Source organism: Oreochromis aureus, linkage group 22, assembly GCF_013358895.1.
Source record: "Oreochromis aureus strain Israel breed Guangdong linkage group 22, ZZ_aureus, whole genome shotgun sequence".
In the NCBI taxonomy this organism is placed as follows: Eukaryota; Metazoa; Chordata; class Actinopteri; order Cichliformes; family Cichlidae; genus Oreochromis; species Oreochromis aureus.
Window position 1 is genome coordinate 15,078,297 of NC_052962.1, and position 14,109 is coordinate 15,092,405.

The 14,109-nt window shown below is 38.3% G+C and overlaps 1 protein-coding gene across 1 annotated transcript; it reads right to left on the reverse strand.

The window, feature by feature from the left end:
• Window positions 1-231: 231 nt before the first annotated feature.
• Window positions 232-9,777, reverse strand: LOC116332987 (gasdermin-E-like). Its single transcript, XM_031756098.2, has 10 exons — window positions 9,590-9,777; window positions 8,200-8,435; window positions 7,896-8,088; window positions 7,492-7,669; window positions 7,154-7,274; window positions 4,878-5,027; window positions 3,266-3,387; window positions 2,984-3,104; window positions 2,805-2,875; window positions 232-2,265 (listed from the first exon to the last, which is right to left on the reverse strand). Exons 2-10 carry the CDS (start codon window positions 8,405-8,407, stop codon window positions 2,038-2,040), a joined length of 1,392 nt encoding a protein of 463 aa, XP_031611958.2. The 5' UTR covers window positions 8,408-8,435; window positions 9,590-9,777; the 3' UTR covers window positions 232-2,037.
• Window positions 9,778-14,109: the final 4,332 nt, after the last annotated feature.

The window sequence follows — 14,109 nt, forward strand, 5'->3', positions numbered from 1 at the left end:
GTAAACACTAATTTAAGATAATTAGAAATGGTGTGAATAATCTGTATCCATACCCCACTGATACACAGCTACTACACCACACTCGTTCTTAATTTCCAAAAATGTAAATGTAAAAGATGATCGTTTATTGTTTTCAACACAGGAATCCCACAATGCACTACTTTCTCTAAACATGTACAATAAAATGTAGTTTGCATCACATTTATTTTTCTATGGAGGACACAATTCACGGAAAATATAAAAGTTTTATTTTTGCTTTCTGTGTTATCAAAATGACATACTTTGATACAGACAACTACATGCAAAACACTTTCTTTGCAAGCCTAGTAATATAGTCTTTCTTAACAATAAATTAGAAAGTAAGTACCAGTAAGGTCATGGGAAAAGGAATGTCATAAAAATGTATAGGTCATATATGAAAACACATGATCTTCTTAAGAAAAGCACTACTTTTAAAAATGTCACTACTGTATTTTATAGTGTAGCTTGTTTTAACAAAGTCTGGTCTTCAAGAGAGTATTAAAAATAAAGCTTTCTTTAAGTAAAAAAAAAAAAGTATAAATCTATTTTGATTATTAAGATGAGCAGTAATACAATGCCGTACCATTTAAAATTAAAAATCCTAGCATGAATTGGCATGTAGCATGTTTTTCACAACATAGATTTGGAAAGGCTAGTTATTTTACATACCATAGGCATGGAACAAACTTCAATTTTTTATGTTAACTGAAAAGCTTAAAATTACAGAAGTGTAGAACTGTCACCCAGGCAAAAGAAAAATAGAGCTATATTACATTATAACATGAAAAGTTTGTTGTTTTAACAATATACTTTTCTTGTTTGTTATATATACTTTCATGTTAGTACAATATAATTTTTAAGTTTGAACAACATAATATCAGGTTATTACAATATACATAATTATCACGTTCGTACAAACGTTTTTTTGTTATAACGTGATAATTATGTTTATTGTAATAACGTGATATTATGTTGTTCAAATGTGAAAGGTATATTGTACTAACATGATAGTATATTGTACAAACATGTAAAGTATATTGTTAGATCAATAAACTTGTCACGTTATAATGTGATATAGCTCTATTTTTCTTTTCCCTGGGTGGCAGCTCTACGCTTCCGTATAAAATCATCAACATGTAAACATTTCTTGAGCTGAGAAATCTGAACTGCCTTTAGCTTAATCGCCTTTCAAGTGATCCCTGGTTAGTAAATTTTCTAAAAGATGAGATTCACTAAAAAATAAAAAAAATTGTGTACCAAAAACTAGCAGATAAGAACGTCTGGATTGAACTTGTGGGACAGATTACTGTAAGGCACGGGTCTCGAACTCCAGTCCTCGAGGGCCGTTGTCCTGAAATGTTTCCATGTGTCCCTGTTGCAACACACCTGAATACAATTAGTAGGTCATTAGCAAGACCATTTGATTCATGTTACAGCAGCTCATGAGTGAATGAACCTGGTGCAATAAAAGTACTTTTAGAAGTACATTTTTCCAAACACTTGAGTAGGGTTATGGGTTGCCACGTCAGCATGCAATCAAGTACTATACTCTTGCTAATGACCTACTAATTTTATTCAGGTGTGTTGCAACAGGGACACATGGAAAAGTTTCAGGACACCCTCGAGGACTGGAGTTCAAGAACCCTGCTAAGGTGTCTAATCAAACTCTGTGAAAAGTAAGAAAATGAAACAATATATCATATCAGAGCTGCCCCACATTATATCAAATCCTCCTTCAATTAATCACTATCTATCAATATATATTTCTTTTTTTCAAAATACATGTTATACAATGTTTGTTGTAAATAATAAAAACATATTTAGGAAAAAAAATTTCCCCTGCTCTGTAACAAATCTAAAGCAATATTTTAAAAGCAATAATGATGATAATATGAAAAAGTCTTGTAACAAACTATAGCAAGCTTACATGTAATAAGATTTTACAATAAAAAAAGAAATGGTGCAAATACAATCAATAAAAAAGAAGAGGGAGTGCACACTCAGGCACTACAACTATTAAAGTGCATTGCAGAGCAAACACAATCCATGGATGCTGAGGAAGAGGACCACTGGGAGGACTCCTGCATTATCTCTGGTTTCCATCCACAGGCGGTCAGCGTCTCTCCTTAGCATCACACTGGTGGAGGAAAGTAGCTGCTCTGCCAGCTGAAAGGCCTGGTTATCCTGCAGCAGGGCAGGAAGAGACTGAATGTTGAGAACATCGCTGGTCTTTAGCTTGCACACCTGGGGAGATAGGTAGGTGGATCAGTGGACAAGCTCTTTGTTGCAAAATGCTGGTTTACAGATTCTAATTCTACTTTCCTCAAAGAACTAACATAAAGAAAGATGAAATGGCTTAATAAATACTATGAATTCATGTCATAACATTAGATATAGAGCTAAAACCCCATAATTGGTTATAGTTAGCTTAGCATAGCTAGCCTGGTTAAAGAAGCCTCCAGAAAGCCACAAGGAATTTTGGGGGGTAAAAAATATATACAGTAGAAATAACATTATTAAGTGAACTTTAGAAGGTCAGATAGATGTGTATTTTGACACCTCTGGAACAGAGATAGGCTAGCTAGTTCCCCGTTTATACTAAGCTAAACAGGTGCGTGTCATGTTTAGAGATGTAAAATTTATTTTTAATACATAGTTTTCTTTTGTGTGTGAGTGTGTTCTGCGTACATATTGAATTATTGAATTAACTCAACCACCAATGTACTAATCATGGTACCAATCATTACCAACAATGTGTACTAAACTGAAACAAGTTAGCTAACCAGCATGTTGAAGGCCTGCAGAAAATCAGGAGCGCTCTTGCTCAGAAGTTCCAGAGTTTCATCGGGCAACTCTATAAAAACATTAAACAAAGCACATGATGAGGTTAAACCCACTAAAAAGCAAAAAATTCTGCAGCACTGCTTTGTATGCTGATCTTTTTTTGTCTGTAACTTCTTACCTTCCATGGCACTGACCAACAGGTATGCTGCATTTAGGGTGCTTTCAGTGGGACTCTCTGCACTGGGTTGCTCTTCTTTTGGGGTCCCATTGTGTATTTCATTGCTACACAAATCTTCAAGCTGACACAGAAAAAGGGCTTAATATTAGAAGGAAAAATAAAAAATTTTGGGATGCTGTGGTTACACATTTATTCACACAACCGCGAGACAGATTATTTTAGCCGACTGGCTAGTGGTCACCACGAACATCTGGTCTACAGGGCAATACCAGTTTCACTCACCACAAGCTGCAGATATGACAGAGCAGCTCTGTCACTCAGAGTTTCTTGGAGCTTCTTGAATAAAGCCCATCGGGTCGGCTGGGGAAGCTTTGCCAGAGGAGAAAGGACTTTTTCCTGCGATTCTGCAACAAACCAGAAGATACTATTTGTTTATTATCGATTATTATAAACATGTGACTGCTGTTCTTTCATATTGTCATAATCATTTTTTTAGGTATTACAGCTAGTTTTAGTGCCAGTGTTTGCTACTGAGGAAAGTCAGCTCAGCTATAATGTTTGAGATTAAACCACAAAATGCAACGACATAGGCAACATTTCATTGAGACAGACAAAATAACAGTTGTATTTGGGACAAAAAGGAACCTTCCTCAGTTTGTCATAAGTCTACTGTGTTTCATTTGTTATATTTTTTCCATCAACAAGTAATAGACTATGTGCACGTTAGCATATGCTACTTCCGGTGCGGAAACTCCTGTGGGGAGCTTTGTTTCCGGTGTCCTATTCGCGCCTTGTTTACGGTCCAAAACAAGTTAAGCAAATGAATGAATCAAGCGGCGATTTACATTTCTATAGATGTTTTGGGCATTTACCCAATATATCTGTAAATGATGTTCATCGAGTTGTCGATATTTTTTCCCCCGCGCCTCAGATCAAAGAGAAAAGGGATTCAAATTTTATATTTCTCAGTATCTGTAAACAGCGGTCCCTCGTTTATCGCGGGTGTTATGTTCTAAAAATAACCAGCGATAGTTGAATCAAGTAGCCAATTTTAGTTTTTGACGGTGCAAAACGTTTCGTCGACATCGCCAACATACAGTACTGCACTTCAGAGTCACACTGCTAGCGATCGATGCAGCGATTCTGTACTGTACAGGAGAGACGTCACGGAGGAGATCATCTGCAGCGATCAGGACGCAGGACACAATGTGATGTAAAAAAAAAAAGCATGCAAACTTGCACTAAAAAAATCTGCGAAACAGCGAGGTGAAAGGTGAACCACGTTATAGCGAGGGACCACTGTAATTTTGAAGGTAAGTCACAACGTACCCTTCGTAAATACTAATGTATAGAAACCCTTACCAGCAATCATTCATTTTTTGTGTGGCTTTTTTTCACGGTTTGTTAACATGCTGTGTAGGTGTGTACTTGACTAGCTGATATCAACATAACGGGGGAAACATCTGGTTTGACTATTCTTCACCTGTAGTTTGAATGCTGAACATTTGCCTGTTTAAATCATAAGACCAGTCACTATACAGAGATGTGCTTCTGAATGTGGACGATGTGTCTTCTGATTTTGTAATGCAGTTCTGCTTGTGTTGAGTGATGTAAATAACTGATCGATCTAAACTCTTTAAACGTCAAAATTGATCATTAGATTTTTTATGACACAACAGTGGTGAGTGTTCCCACCTTCTGCTCTTTGTAACTTAACGTGATCTTTCCGTTTTCGAGTTTTGGACATGATTTTGGAGTATATCTTCGCAGTAGCGATTGACTGCAAAGTAAAGCTACCAGAAATGTACAACCCCACATCCGGTCTCAAACCAGGAAGTTAACATTTTCTCGTGCACAGGGTCTATTGTGTGAATGTATGAATGAAGGGACAAACCATTATGAAGTGCAATAAGGGGTGCTTTCTGTGGAACCTTCTGCTCGTTGCACTTTCCATCCACTGTGTCGAAGGAATCATCAGAAGGCCAGGACCTCGAGATTGAGTCTGACTCAAAGCCTCCTATTGCACCAGGTTGTAGACATATGTCTGAAAAATACAGAAAACATCATAAACACATGGGCAAACACATATCACACACGAATGTTATCTGATTATTGAGTGTGTAAACAGAAGAACTTACTGTTGCTATTGTATCCTCTAAACATGTTTGCCTGTCTATCACTAACACTTCTCTATTCCTAACATTTTATTTTCCCTTTCAAAGCATCTAAGTCGAGAAGAGTCGAGAATAATTGCTCTTTATAGTGCGGCTGCCATGTATGGGTGTAATATAGTGTGTCCTGTCTGATACACACACACACACACACACACATAGCAGCAGCAAAATGGCTGGACATGAGATGGTAAACTGAGATAAAATAAAAGATTACCCTCTTCATGAGTAGGTGGCAGCTACATGTGTTACTATAATTATAACAACACCTGATGAGCATGTACACCCTCATTAACCTCTCCTGTCTCTAGCAGCAGTACAGTACCTGTAGGTGGGCATTTCATCTGTGGCAGGGGAAATGGCCAGAGGACAAAAAGACTGATAAGACTGTTGATTGAATACAACCTGCATCATTGTATCATTGTTGTAAATACTACCGCTGCTATCTTGGAGGCTGCTGTAGGATAGTTGTAGGATAGTTGTCGGAAGCTCACCTGGGCATTCCAGGCAATATAAGCTAGCCCCAAGAGGAAACTAAAAAAATGAAGCCAACATGGTTGTTGCAGTTTCTGAAGTTGCACTTGGGGCTAGTTCCAAACATGAGTCAATTCCTATAGACTGCCATGTTTAAAATGCTTAATTTTACACTATTAAAAAGCATGGTATGAAGATCTTTTTTTTTCTCTCCGGATAACAAGTGGATACTGAAGTGGAGGCTTCATCTCTGCCAGTTCCATTAATCGAACTAGACGCCTTGACAACAACCAGACAAATAATATGTCTTGTTGTGTGGTATAGTTTGTCAGAGCAGTTTCTGTTACGGTTCTGCTGAGGAAGATTCCAGTTTTTTTAGTGTACTGCAGGGATGTCAAACTTATTTTATATCACAAGCCACATCCAGCCCATTTTGATCTTATGTGGCCTGGATCAAGGAAACTGCCCTTTTCACCAGTGCACAGGAGTTTAACTACACATTTAATCCCTGAGATAGCTTATATACACATGAGGTGCTAGGTTAACACCAAGAAATGAATCACACAACTCTTTAGGCTGAAATGTGAGAAGTAAATATATAAAATTACAGAAATCTATAACTTCATTAATTTGGTGTAGCATGGATAACCATGGAGGAGGACTTTACCAGTAGGAAAAGCTGTAAAACCTATGAAAATGCAATTAAATACAATTCTGCCCCCCAGACCTTATGTTTTAAACCCCTGAAGTACAACTTAGCACTGATTAGCAAGTTATCAAGTTGTCCATGTCGGTGCAATGCACCTGCACAGTCTGTTAATGCTTACTAACCAAGCTTGCTAGCATTAGTGCTTCACTCTATCTTCCAAATATAGTCACTTCTGGCTCCAAAAAAACCTCCCAAAACAAAACCTAAGCGAACAAGTAAAAAAAAATTTGAAAAAAAAATTAAATGGACAAAAATAGGAACTTTGTAGCTCCAAAGTACAGAATCCAAAATTCAGCTCTTTTATATACAGTCTATGGCTTTCCCATATGTTCTCCTCATATTTTAGGTTTTGCACCTTCAACAAATCCAATGCATACAGGAGACATATCCACTCTCTGAAGGAACTGCTGATAATACTAAGTTTGTAATGCAAAACAAGCATTATTTCATTCATTATCATCTACAATATCGCCAAAACTGGACTATTAAGTACTAAAAATAGTTGCTTCACTCTGACTGCTCACATTCACTTTAAGCCTAGTTCTACTGTGATGCACAGTATAATCACACAAATATCAGCAGGATTACTTCAGGCCATTGAAGCAAACACCTCTGTGTGTTTAATCAAAGCAGAGACCGTAGAAAAGCTATGATATCAGTTTAAAACCTTTGCCACACACAGCAGCACTTTTTCAGTGATTTGGTTGTATGTGTGGTCAGTGAGGTCACACCAGAATGTTAAAGTGATATTGTCATTCTCACATTCATAACTACACATGTGGTTTACCACAAACACTCTCACTCACACACACTCACAGTATTGTCCGTCTTTTTTAACCTCCAGTTCCAGGATGCTGTACGCGATGACTGTACCAGAAGGGATCTCCACGGAAACATCGCTGTCTATCTCAATGCTGTTGCTGTCCTTCACACACACCTGGGAGCACACATATACACACACATATAGGATTGGATTAGAGGAAGGCTGACAGATTTCTTTTTTTTAATATATTTTTGGGGGGCATAACCAGAATTTCACAAATTTATGGTGATCAAACTACAAAATAAGATATATGCTGATAATAATATACCTGATAAAACTTTTGAAAACTCTCATGGCATCATGATTATAAAAAACCGTCTAAGAGACCTACCTTAACTGAGCTCCCCAGCATGCCAACCAGCCCGAGCACCCCTTGAAAGGTGCACTCTTCCACTTTTGTCTGGGTGATGGAGCAGGGGCTGGTGGTGAGGATCCTCTCCTTCACTAGCCCCACCACCTCAGCCCGCTTCTCTATCTGCCTCACCAGCACGTGCTGCATGTCCACCAACCTGATGTGAAGAGAAGCTGGTGTTAATGGTTTGAGACAGACTGATCATTGTCAAGTGGAAAACAACACCACGCCGCTGTGGTCTGAGGTGTTTAGCATGTGATGCCTGAAGTCCACATTTATAAGGAGTTCATTACATCACCAGTGAAGACCTCATCTCCTTAATCTTCTATGACAAAGCAGTTTTTAAAAATAAAATAAAGTGTTTTTAAAATATTACATCATACCTGTTGTCAGAGTCAAGTAGTAGCTTCTTCACATTCACCTCCTCTTTCTTCAGCTGGCCAAAACATGACTGGAGCTTGGTAGTGCCACGTCCCTCCAGTCTGATACTGGCAGAGGCGGCTTCGGGACCCAGCTCACTAGCAAGTTTAGCTCCATATGTCCCCTTGTAGGTCAAGAATTCTGACTCTGACACTCCTGAAAAAACACAAGGTGTTACCCCGATATCTGCTTTGTTGAAATGTGTCTGGGAACTCACATGCACTACATTTTTCCTGTAACAACTTAAGTTTGAATCTGCACACCTACCCGGCATGAGCTCCTTGTCACCCAGCAACAAGTCGCCGAGACTGAAATCTGTTGGTTGGTACCTGGATCTCTGCCAAAACCAGCGCTTGCGTTTGACCACGAGCGCCATGGGAACCAGTTTGTGTGAGTCATTTACTCGAGAGACGTGGATGAGAAGTCCTTCGGGGTCAATCTCACGGACGAAGTTGGCAGTGGCCTTGGAAAACATGACTCCAGAATACGAGCACCGCAGACAGCTGGAAGAGAAAGAAATTAAAGGTTTCAGCTTGAGCTTAATTTCTCTCTGACAGCAACCCTAATGTGTTTTATTTAAAAATCTAAACAACTGTAGGTGATTTCCAGTTGATATTCTCCCCACCTCTCTACTCTTGATTGTTTATGAGTGACTGAGAGGCCTGTGTCGGGGCGGGGGTTAACCCCCAAATAGCAAGAAATCAGTGACTCATCCGACATAGAGGAAGTCCCCTGGATGTTAGGATACAACTTTAACAACAAAAACATGAGTACACACAGACACCAAGGTCCACTAATACTGCAGTCTCAGCTTTCATTGTTTAAATATTCACAATATTTGGATGTACAATAAAGAGGGGTGGGGAGTTTGGAGGAGAAGGCTGCGCAGCATTAGATGGTAGAGGAATGTTAAATAAAAGAAGATGGTGGAGCTCAGGCTTTTGAAAACTATCCTCATGAATAAAATGTAAGAATGTTCAACTTCGCCGTTGAACATTAAGGCAAACTAACCATGACTTGACATAGATTCGCTGTGTTGAGTCACTTGGGTTAAATTATTAAGCAGTCACCTGGGACTGTCCTTTAACCCCAAACTCGCACTACAAAAGCTCACATTCTGAATATTTCATGTTTCCTTTGTTTAGTGTGTTCTGAACCAAGGAAACAAGGGGCATAAAAGGAATAACTGTCAAAGTGTCACATGCAATAACAATGTAGCAATAGATAGATAGATAGATAGATAGATAGATAGATAGATAGATAGATAGATAGATAGATAGATAGATAGATAGATTTTCTATAGTAATGTAATGTGTCGATGAGCATAATCAGACGCTTCAGGTTGCTAAACTGCAGTTGGACTCTGACAGTCCTGTTTTCAGCTCAGGCTCCACGACCACCCCCATACACACGTGTGCCAGGCCATTTCCCGGCAAGCTACAGTAGCTGGGGCCGCGCGCGAGCTGGCGTGGTGAGTGAGGTCAGTTGCGCACGAGCCTCAGACGCATGACTTGGATGAATTTAAAGGGAGCCGGAGACTCAAAAATACTTTGACCGCAAAATAACAACACAGGTTGGGACAGTGGAGCCATTCTTAGTCTCCCCATCGCACAGGAACACAGACTGACACGCAGTAACCAATAAATAAAGTTTTTACCTTTCTCAGAGTTGATAGTCAGTAATGGAATGTGAGCGATGATGACGTAAAGAATAAAATCCAAAAGTAGTCCTTTGGCTTTCTAAGTGAAAGTTCACACACAGCTATTTGAGCAGCACGCAAAATGACGAAACTGTGAAGCAAATCCCCGAAAGACAGCACTGTCCGGCAGAAGCTACAGGCGAGTGCTGAGAGGACTGTACAGCTCTATTTCAGAGAAGACGATGAAGACCGCCTCCTCCTCCCACTGGAGTTAATTCTGATCATATGAGCAGACTGGGATGTGTATCTGTCCCGTTTCGAGAAATGAGCAGACTTGCCTGTTTGAAGTTTCAGGTTTTTTTTCGTGAATTTTGGAGTGGAAAAAACTCTTACTATTCATTCTTATGTAATGAGTAATCTTTAAAACGGATGTCGTTTACAGCAAAAGTTCATTCTGCACCCAAACCACATCTTGCCTCACAACATCACCTCTGCAGTTGAGGTGGGCAAGCAATTTTAAGTCTTTATTTTTTATTTTTTTATTTAAAATGAGCCAGAACATTAGGCTCAAAAAGAGTTATATGTCAAAAAGATAATTAAAAAAAATAACAAATGAACTATTGTGTTTAAAGGAAGTTTCCACTTAAGTATGCACGCCCACACATCCACATTTACACTATGGTTATCAGGTTCAGGGTCTGTGAGCCAGCATTTTGACTTTATTTTGTATTTTTGATTTTCTTATATTATATTAGAAATATGTTAAGTTCTTGTGCTGTAGGTACTATTAGTTAGGATTTAGTTGAGTTTAATTCTAGTTTTTGTTTCATCAATTTCTCCTGATTTCTGAGTCTTTTTCTTGTCCTCGGTATTTTACTTTTAGTTATGCCCGTGATCTCATCTCCCTTATCTGTTCTCATGTGTCTCTCCTTGTGTTCCATGTCTCCCCACGTGTTTTAGGTCTGTGTGTTCCATATTATCAAGCTTTTGTTGTCATGTCTACATTTCTCAATGTTTCCTGTTTTATTTAAGAGTTGGGAGTCCAGTCAGCTGTTTCCCCCTGTGTTTCCACTTCCCCAGATCACCTGCTGTGTGTATTTAGTCTCTGTGTTTTCATTCAGTCTTTCTCAGGTCGTCTGTTTTCCTCCCTCTAAGTAACTTCAGGTTTAAAGTCTTTAATGATTCTGTTCAGGGCATGTTCATGTTTCGTGTTTCCTCTTCATAGTTCCTCACATGCACCTGTTCAGAATCATGTCCACGTCACTTTTGTCATAGTCGTCACAGTTTAGGTTTTCCCAGTTTAGGTTTTAGTTTTAGTTCTCACCCCCTGTTCACCTTGCTTTGTTTTTGTATTCATGTTTTTCAGCCTAATAAACAGCTCGCCTTTTGTTTAAACTCAGTTCTGTCTCCTTTCAGGTCTGCATTTGGGCCCTCCATCTCACTCCCACACAATCTACTTCCACGGACCATGACATATGGTACTATAACAGGCTCTGTGATTAGGAGGTTTAAAGTTCATAAAAGTAATTTTCATGTTTATTAGTAAAAATGTAGATGCATTTTGTGTCTAAAACAATGTCTCCAAGTCATTATGAATAAAGTGCATTTAAAAAGTATATTTAAAATATTGTAGGTGGTAACAATTTAATTTCACCCAGGAATAGCTAATTCTGAAAACCTACTGTGGGATCATGCAATAATCATGTGTTTGGAAGATGGGCGAAATGAACAAAGTATATTGATAAGATTTCACACATAAAGGTTAAAACTGTACTAAACTGAAAAAGGCAAAGTTGGCACCAGCATAATACGGTCACACGGTTTCTCTGAAAATGATAAGAAACTTTGTTTTTCATTTATATTTAATATATCTATGAGTTACTTTTAGTTTTAAAACTTAAGTTATCTTATCTTACTTATGTTTTCTTATTCTCATTATCTGAATTATCTGACTATTTCAAATTTTCCACTTTGATCATTCTTCAGTGTTTTATGATCCATATTTTCAGTGTAGAAAACAGGTCACCTAACATAACATGTTGTTACTATGTTATTACTGCTTTTTAATGTGTAATTTCCTGATGTATAAAATGACTTTAAATGTAGAATTAAAACTACAGCCATGAAATAACTGGAATTCTGATCGCATGAAAGTAGTTTAACCTTTAGTGCCTCTACAATATCTTAATAATATTGGGGGAAAATGATTTTTTTTTTTAAAGAAGAAGAAACCACAGGGAGGAAAAACAGCTTAGTGAAAAACAGGAGGTGAAACACAAATATACCTGTTCACAAAAAGATGATGGTGATTGTTTTTGATTTACATTTAAAAATCATCAAAGGTGATTTTTTAAAATTTTGGATATTTGTTTATAAACAGAACATTTAAAAAAGAGTAAAGAAAAAGAAAAATTGTTTTGGCTCTGAATTTATGATACCAAACTCATCTGCGAAATCTTCCTTTAATTATAGATGTTATGAAATTCCATACTTTACAGTGTAAAGTTTTAAACAACAGACATCATTGTAATATTACATGCATTATTTTTGTATTGCAAATGTTCTGAAATTATCTATTCGATTATGGAGTGATGATGTAATTGGATTTTCGCCAAGGTTTGCCACCGACTTTGATTACAAATATTACTAAATGTAAGTTCGGTCCTCACTTTTTCACATCTCACATTTTCAAATGGTAAACGGCACAACAGTCTGGTGTGCCATTTTTACTGTTTAAATTCTGTCTTTTACATCTTAAGTTTCCACTTCCTTTAAGAGTACAGGGTTGAGTCATTCTGACCTCCAGCTATCCCTTTAGTTGGTATAGGAGTGTAATAAAGATCCTCTTTTCTCTATGTCAGAATAACTGATGATTGAGGCAACAGGAGGCCTGTTTGTCACCACGTCCCCCTTCTTTTTTCACACATTTTCATTTTTCTTCCAAGTGTCCAAGAAAGTAAGATTAATAACCTGACTTTGCCTCCATTAACAGTACTCGGGTCTCTGTGTCTTTCGTGAGGCTGCCAAAGAGTTGATGAAGGTGGTGAGGCAAATGCTGTGAACCTAGTCATCTCACTGCTCCTGAATGTATGACCTCTATTTTTCCTCACATTCAAAGTTTTTTTGTTTTGTTTTTTTCCAAAGTAGGATATGAAGGCTCATCTTTCCAGACCAATACTTCCATGTGTTAAATCCAGGCAGCCCTCCTAGCCCTCTCCACTTCCCCTCACCTAAACAGATTGCTGAAGCCACTGTATCAACCATGTCTCCAAGGTGGCTGTGGGATAATTTGGTTAAACTGTTAAAGGAAGTCAAAATTATTGCACACTTTCTGCAAATCCAATAAACTTCATTTCACTTCTCAAATATCACTGTGTGTGTCTCCTATATGATATATTTAACTGACATTTTTTATTGTAACAACCAAAGATTTATACAGGAAAATAATGACTATTAACAAGGTTGCCCAAACTTTTGCATCCCACTGTATGTTATAGTACTACATTAACCCAACTATACTGCACAGAAATAAGAATATATTTGATCAGTCTGAGACTATTTAAGCAAACTCCAATGACGCACAAATGGACACACTATTTTTTATTAGGTACACCTGCTAGTACCAGGTTGGACCCCATTTAGCCTTAAGAGCTGCTTTCATTCTTTGGTAGTACGGATTCAACAAGGTACTGGAAACATTCCTCAGAGATTTTGGCCCATATTGACATTACAGCATAACACAGTTGCTGCACAGGTGCTCTGTTGGATTGAGATCTGATGACTGTGGAGGTCATTTGAGTAGAGTGAACTCCTTCCCGTGTTTAAAGAACCAGTTTGAGATCATTTGAGCTTTGTGACATAGAGCGTTATCCTGCTGAAAGCAGCCATGAGAAGATGGGTATACTGGGGTCATAAAGGGATGGACATGGTCTGCAACAACACTCAAGTAGGCTGTGGTGTTTAAACGATGCTCAGTTGGTACACTAAGACCAGCCTGAATCATTCATATTGGCAGGACTGAACCATGCTTTTCTGTTGTTTAGTCTGACCCTACCATCTGCATGCCAAACCAGGCTCATCAGACCAGGCAATGTTGTTCCAATCTTCTGTTATTCAATTTTAATGAGCCTTTGCGAATCGTAGCTTCAGTTTCCTGTTCTTAGTTGACATGAGTGTGAGCTGGTGTGGTCTTCTGCTGACATTTTGTGCATTCAGAGACGCTCTTCTGCATGCCTTGGTTGTAACAACTGGTTATTTGAGGTACTGTTGCCTTTAATCTGCTGGAAGCAACCAGGCTCAGACCTCTCTGATGTCTGGCATCAACAAGGCATTTTCACCCAGAGCTGCTTCTAAGTGGATATTTGAATGGAATGAGTTGCTGGCATGTGATTGGCTGATTAGATATTTGCATTAAGGAGCAGTTGAATAGGTGAACCTTCTAATGTGGCTGAGAGTGTAGTTTTTAATTTGTTAGTACGTCTATTTGTTTCATGCTACCGGTCCAGATTCCCACTGCGATAATTAATATTATGCATCAA

What these genes read in the sequence shown, in the direction of transcription:
- LOC116332987 (XM_031756098.2), bottom strand. Translation starts at nt 8,407, where the DNA reads ATGTTTTCCAAGGCCACTGCCAACTTCGTCCGTGAGATTGACCCCGAA. An exon ending in CCTTATTGCACTTCATAATG is followed by an intron (nt 3,388 to 4,877) that starts GTTTGTCCCTTC and finishes GGTTTGTTGCAG; the next exon opens with AATCGCAGGAAAAAGTCCTT. An exon ending in TGCAGGCCTTCAACATGCTG is followed by an intron (nt 2,266 to 2,804) that starts GTTAGCTAACTT and finishes CTATCTCCCCAG; the next exon opens with GTGTGCAAGCTAAAGACCAG.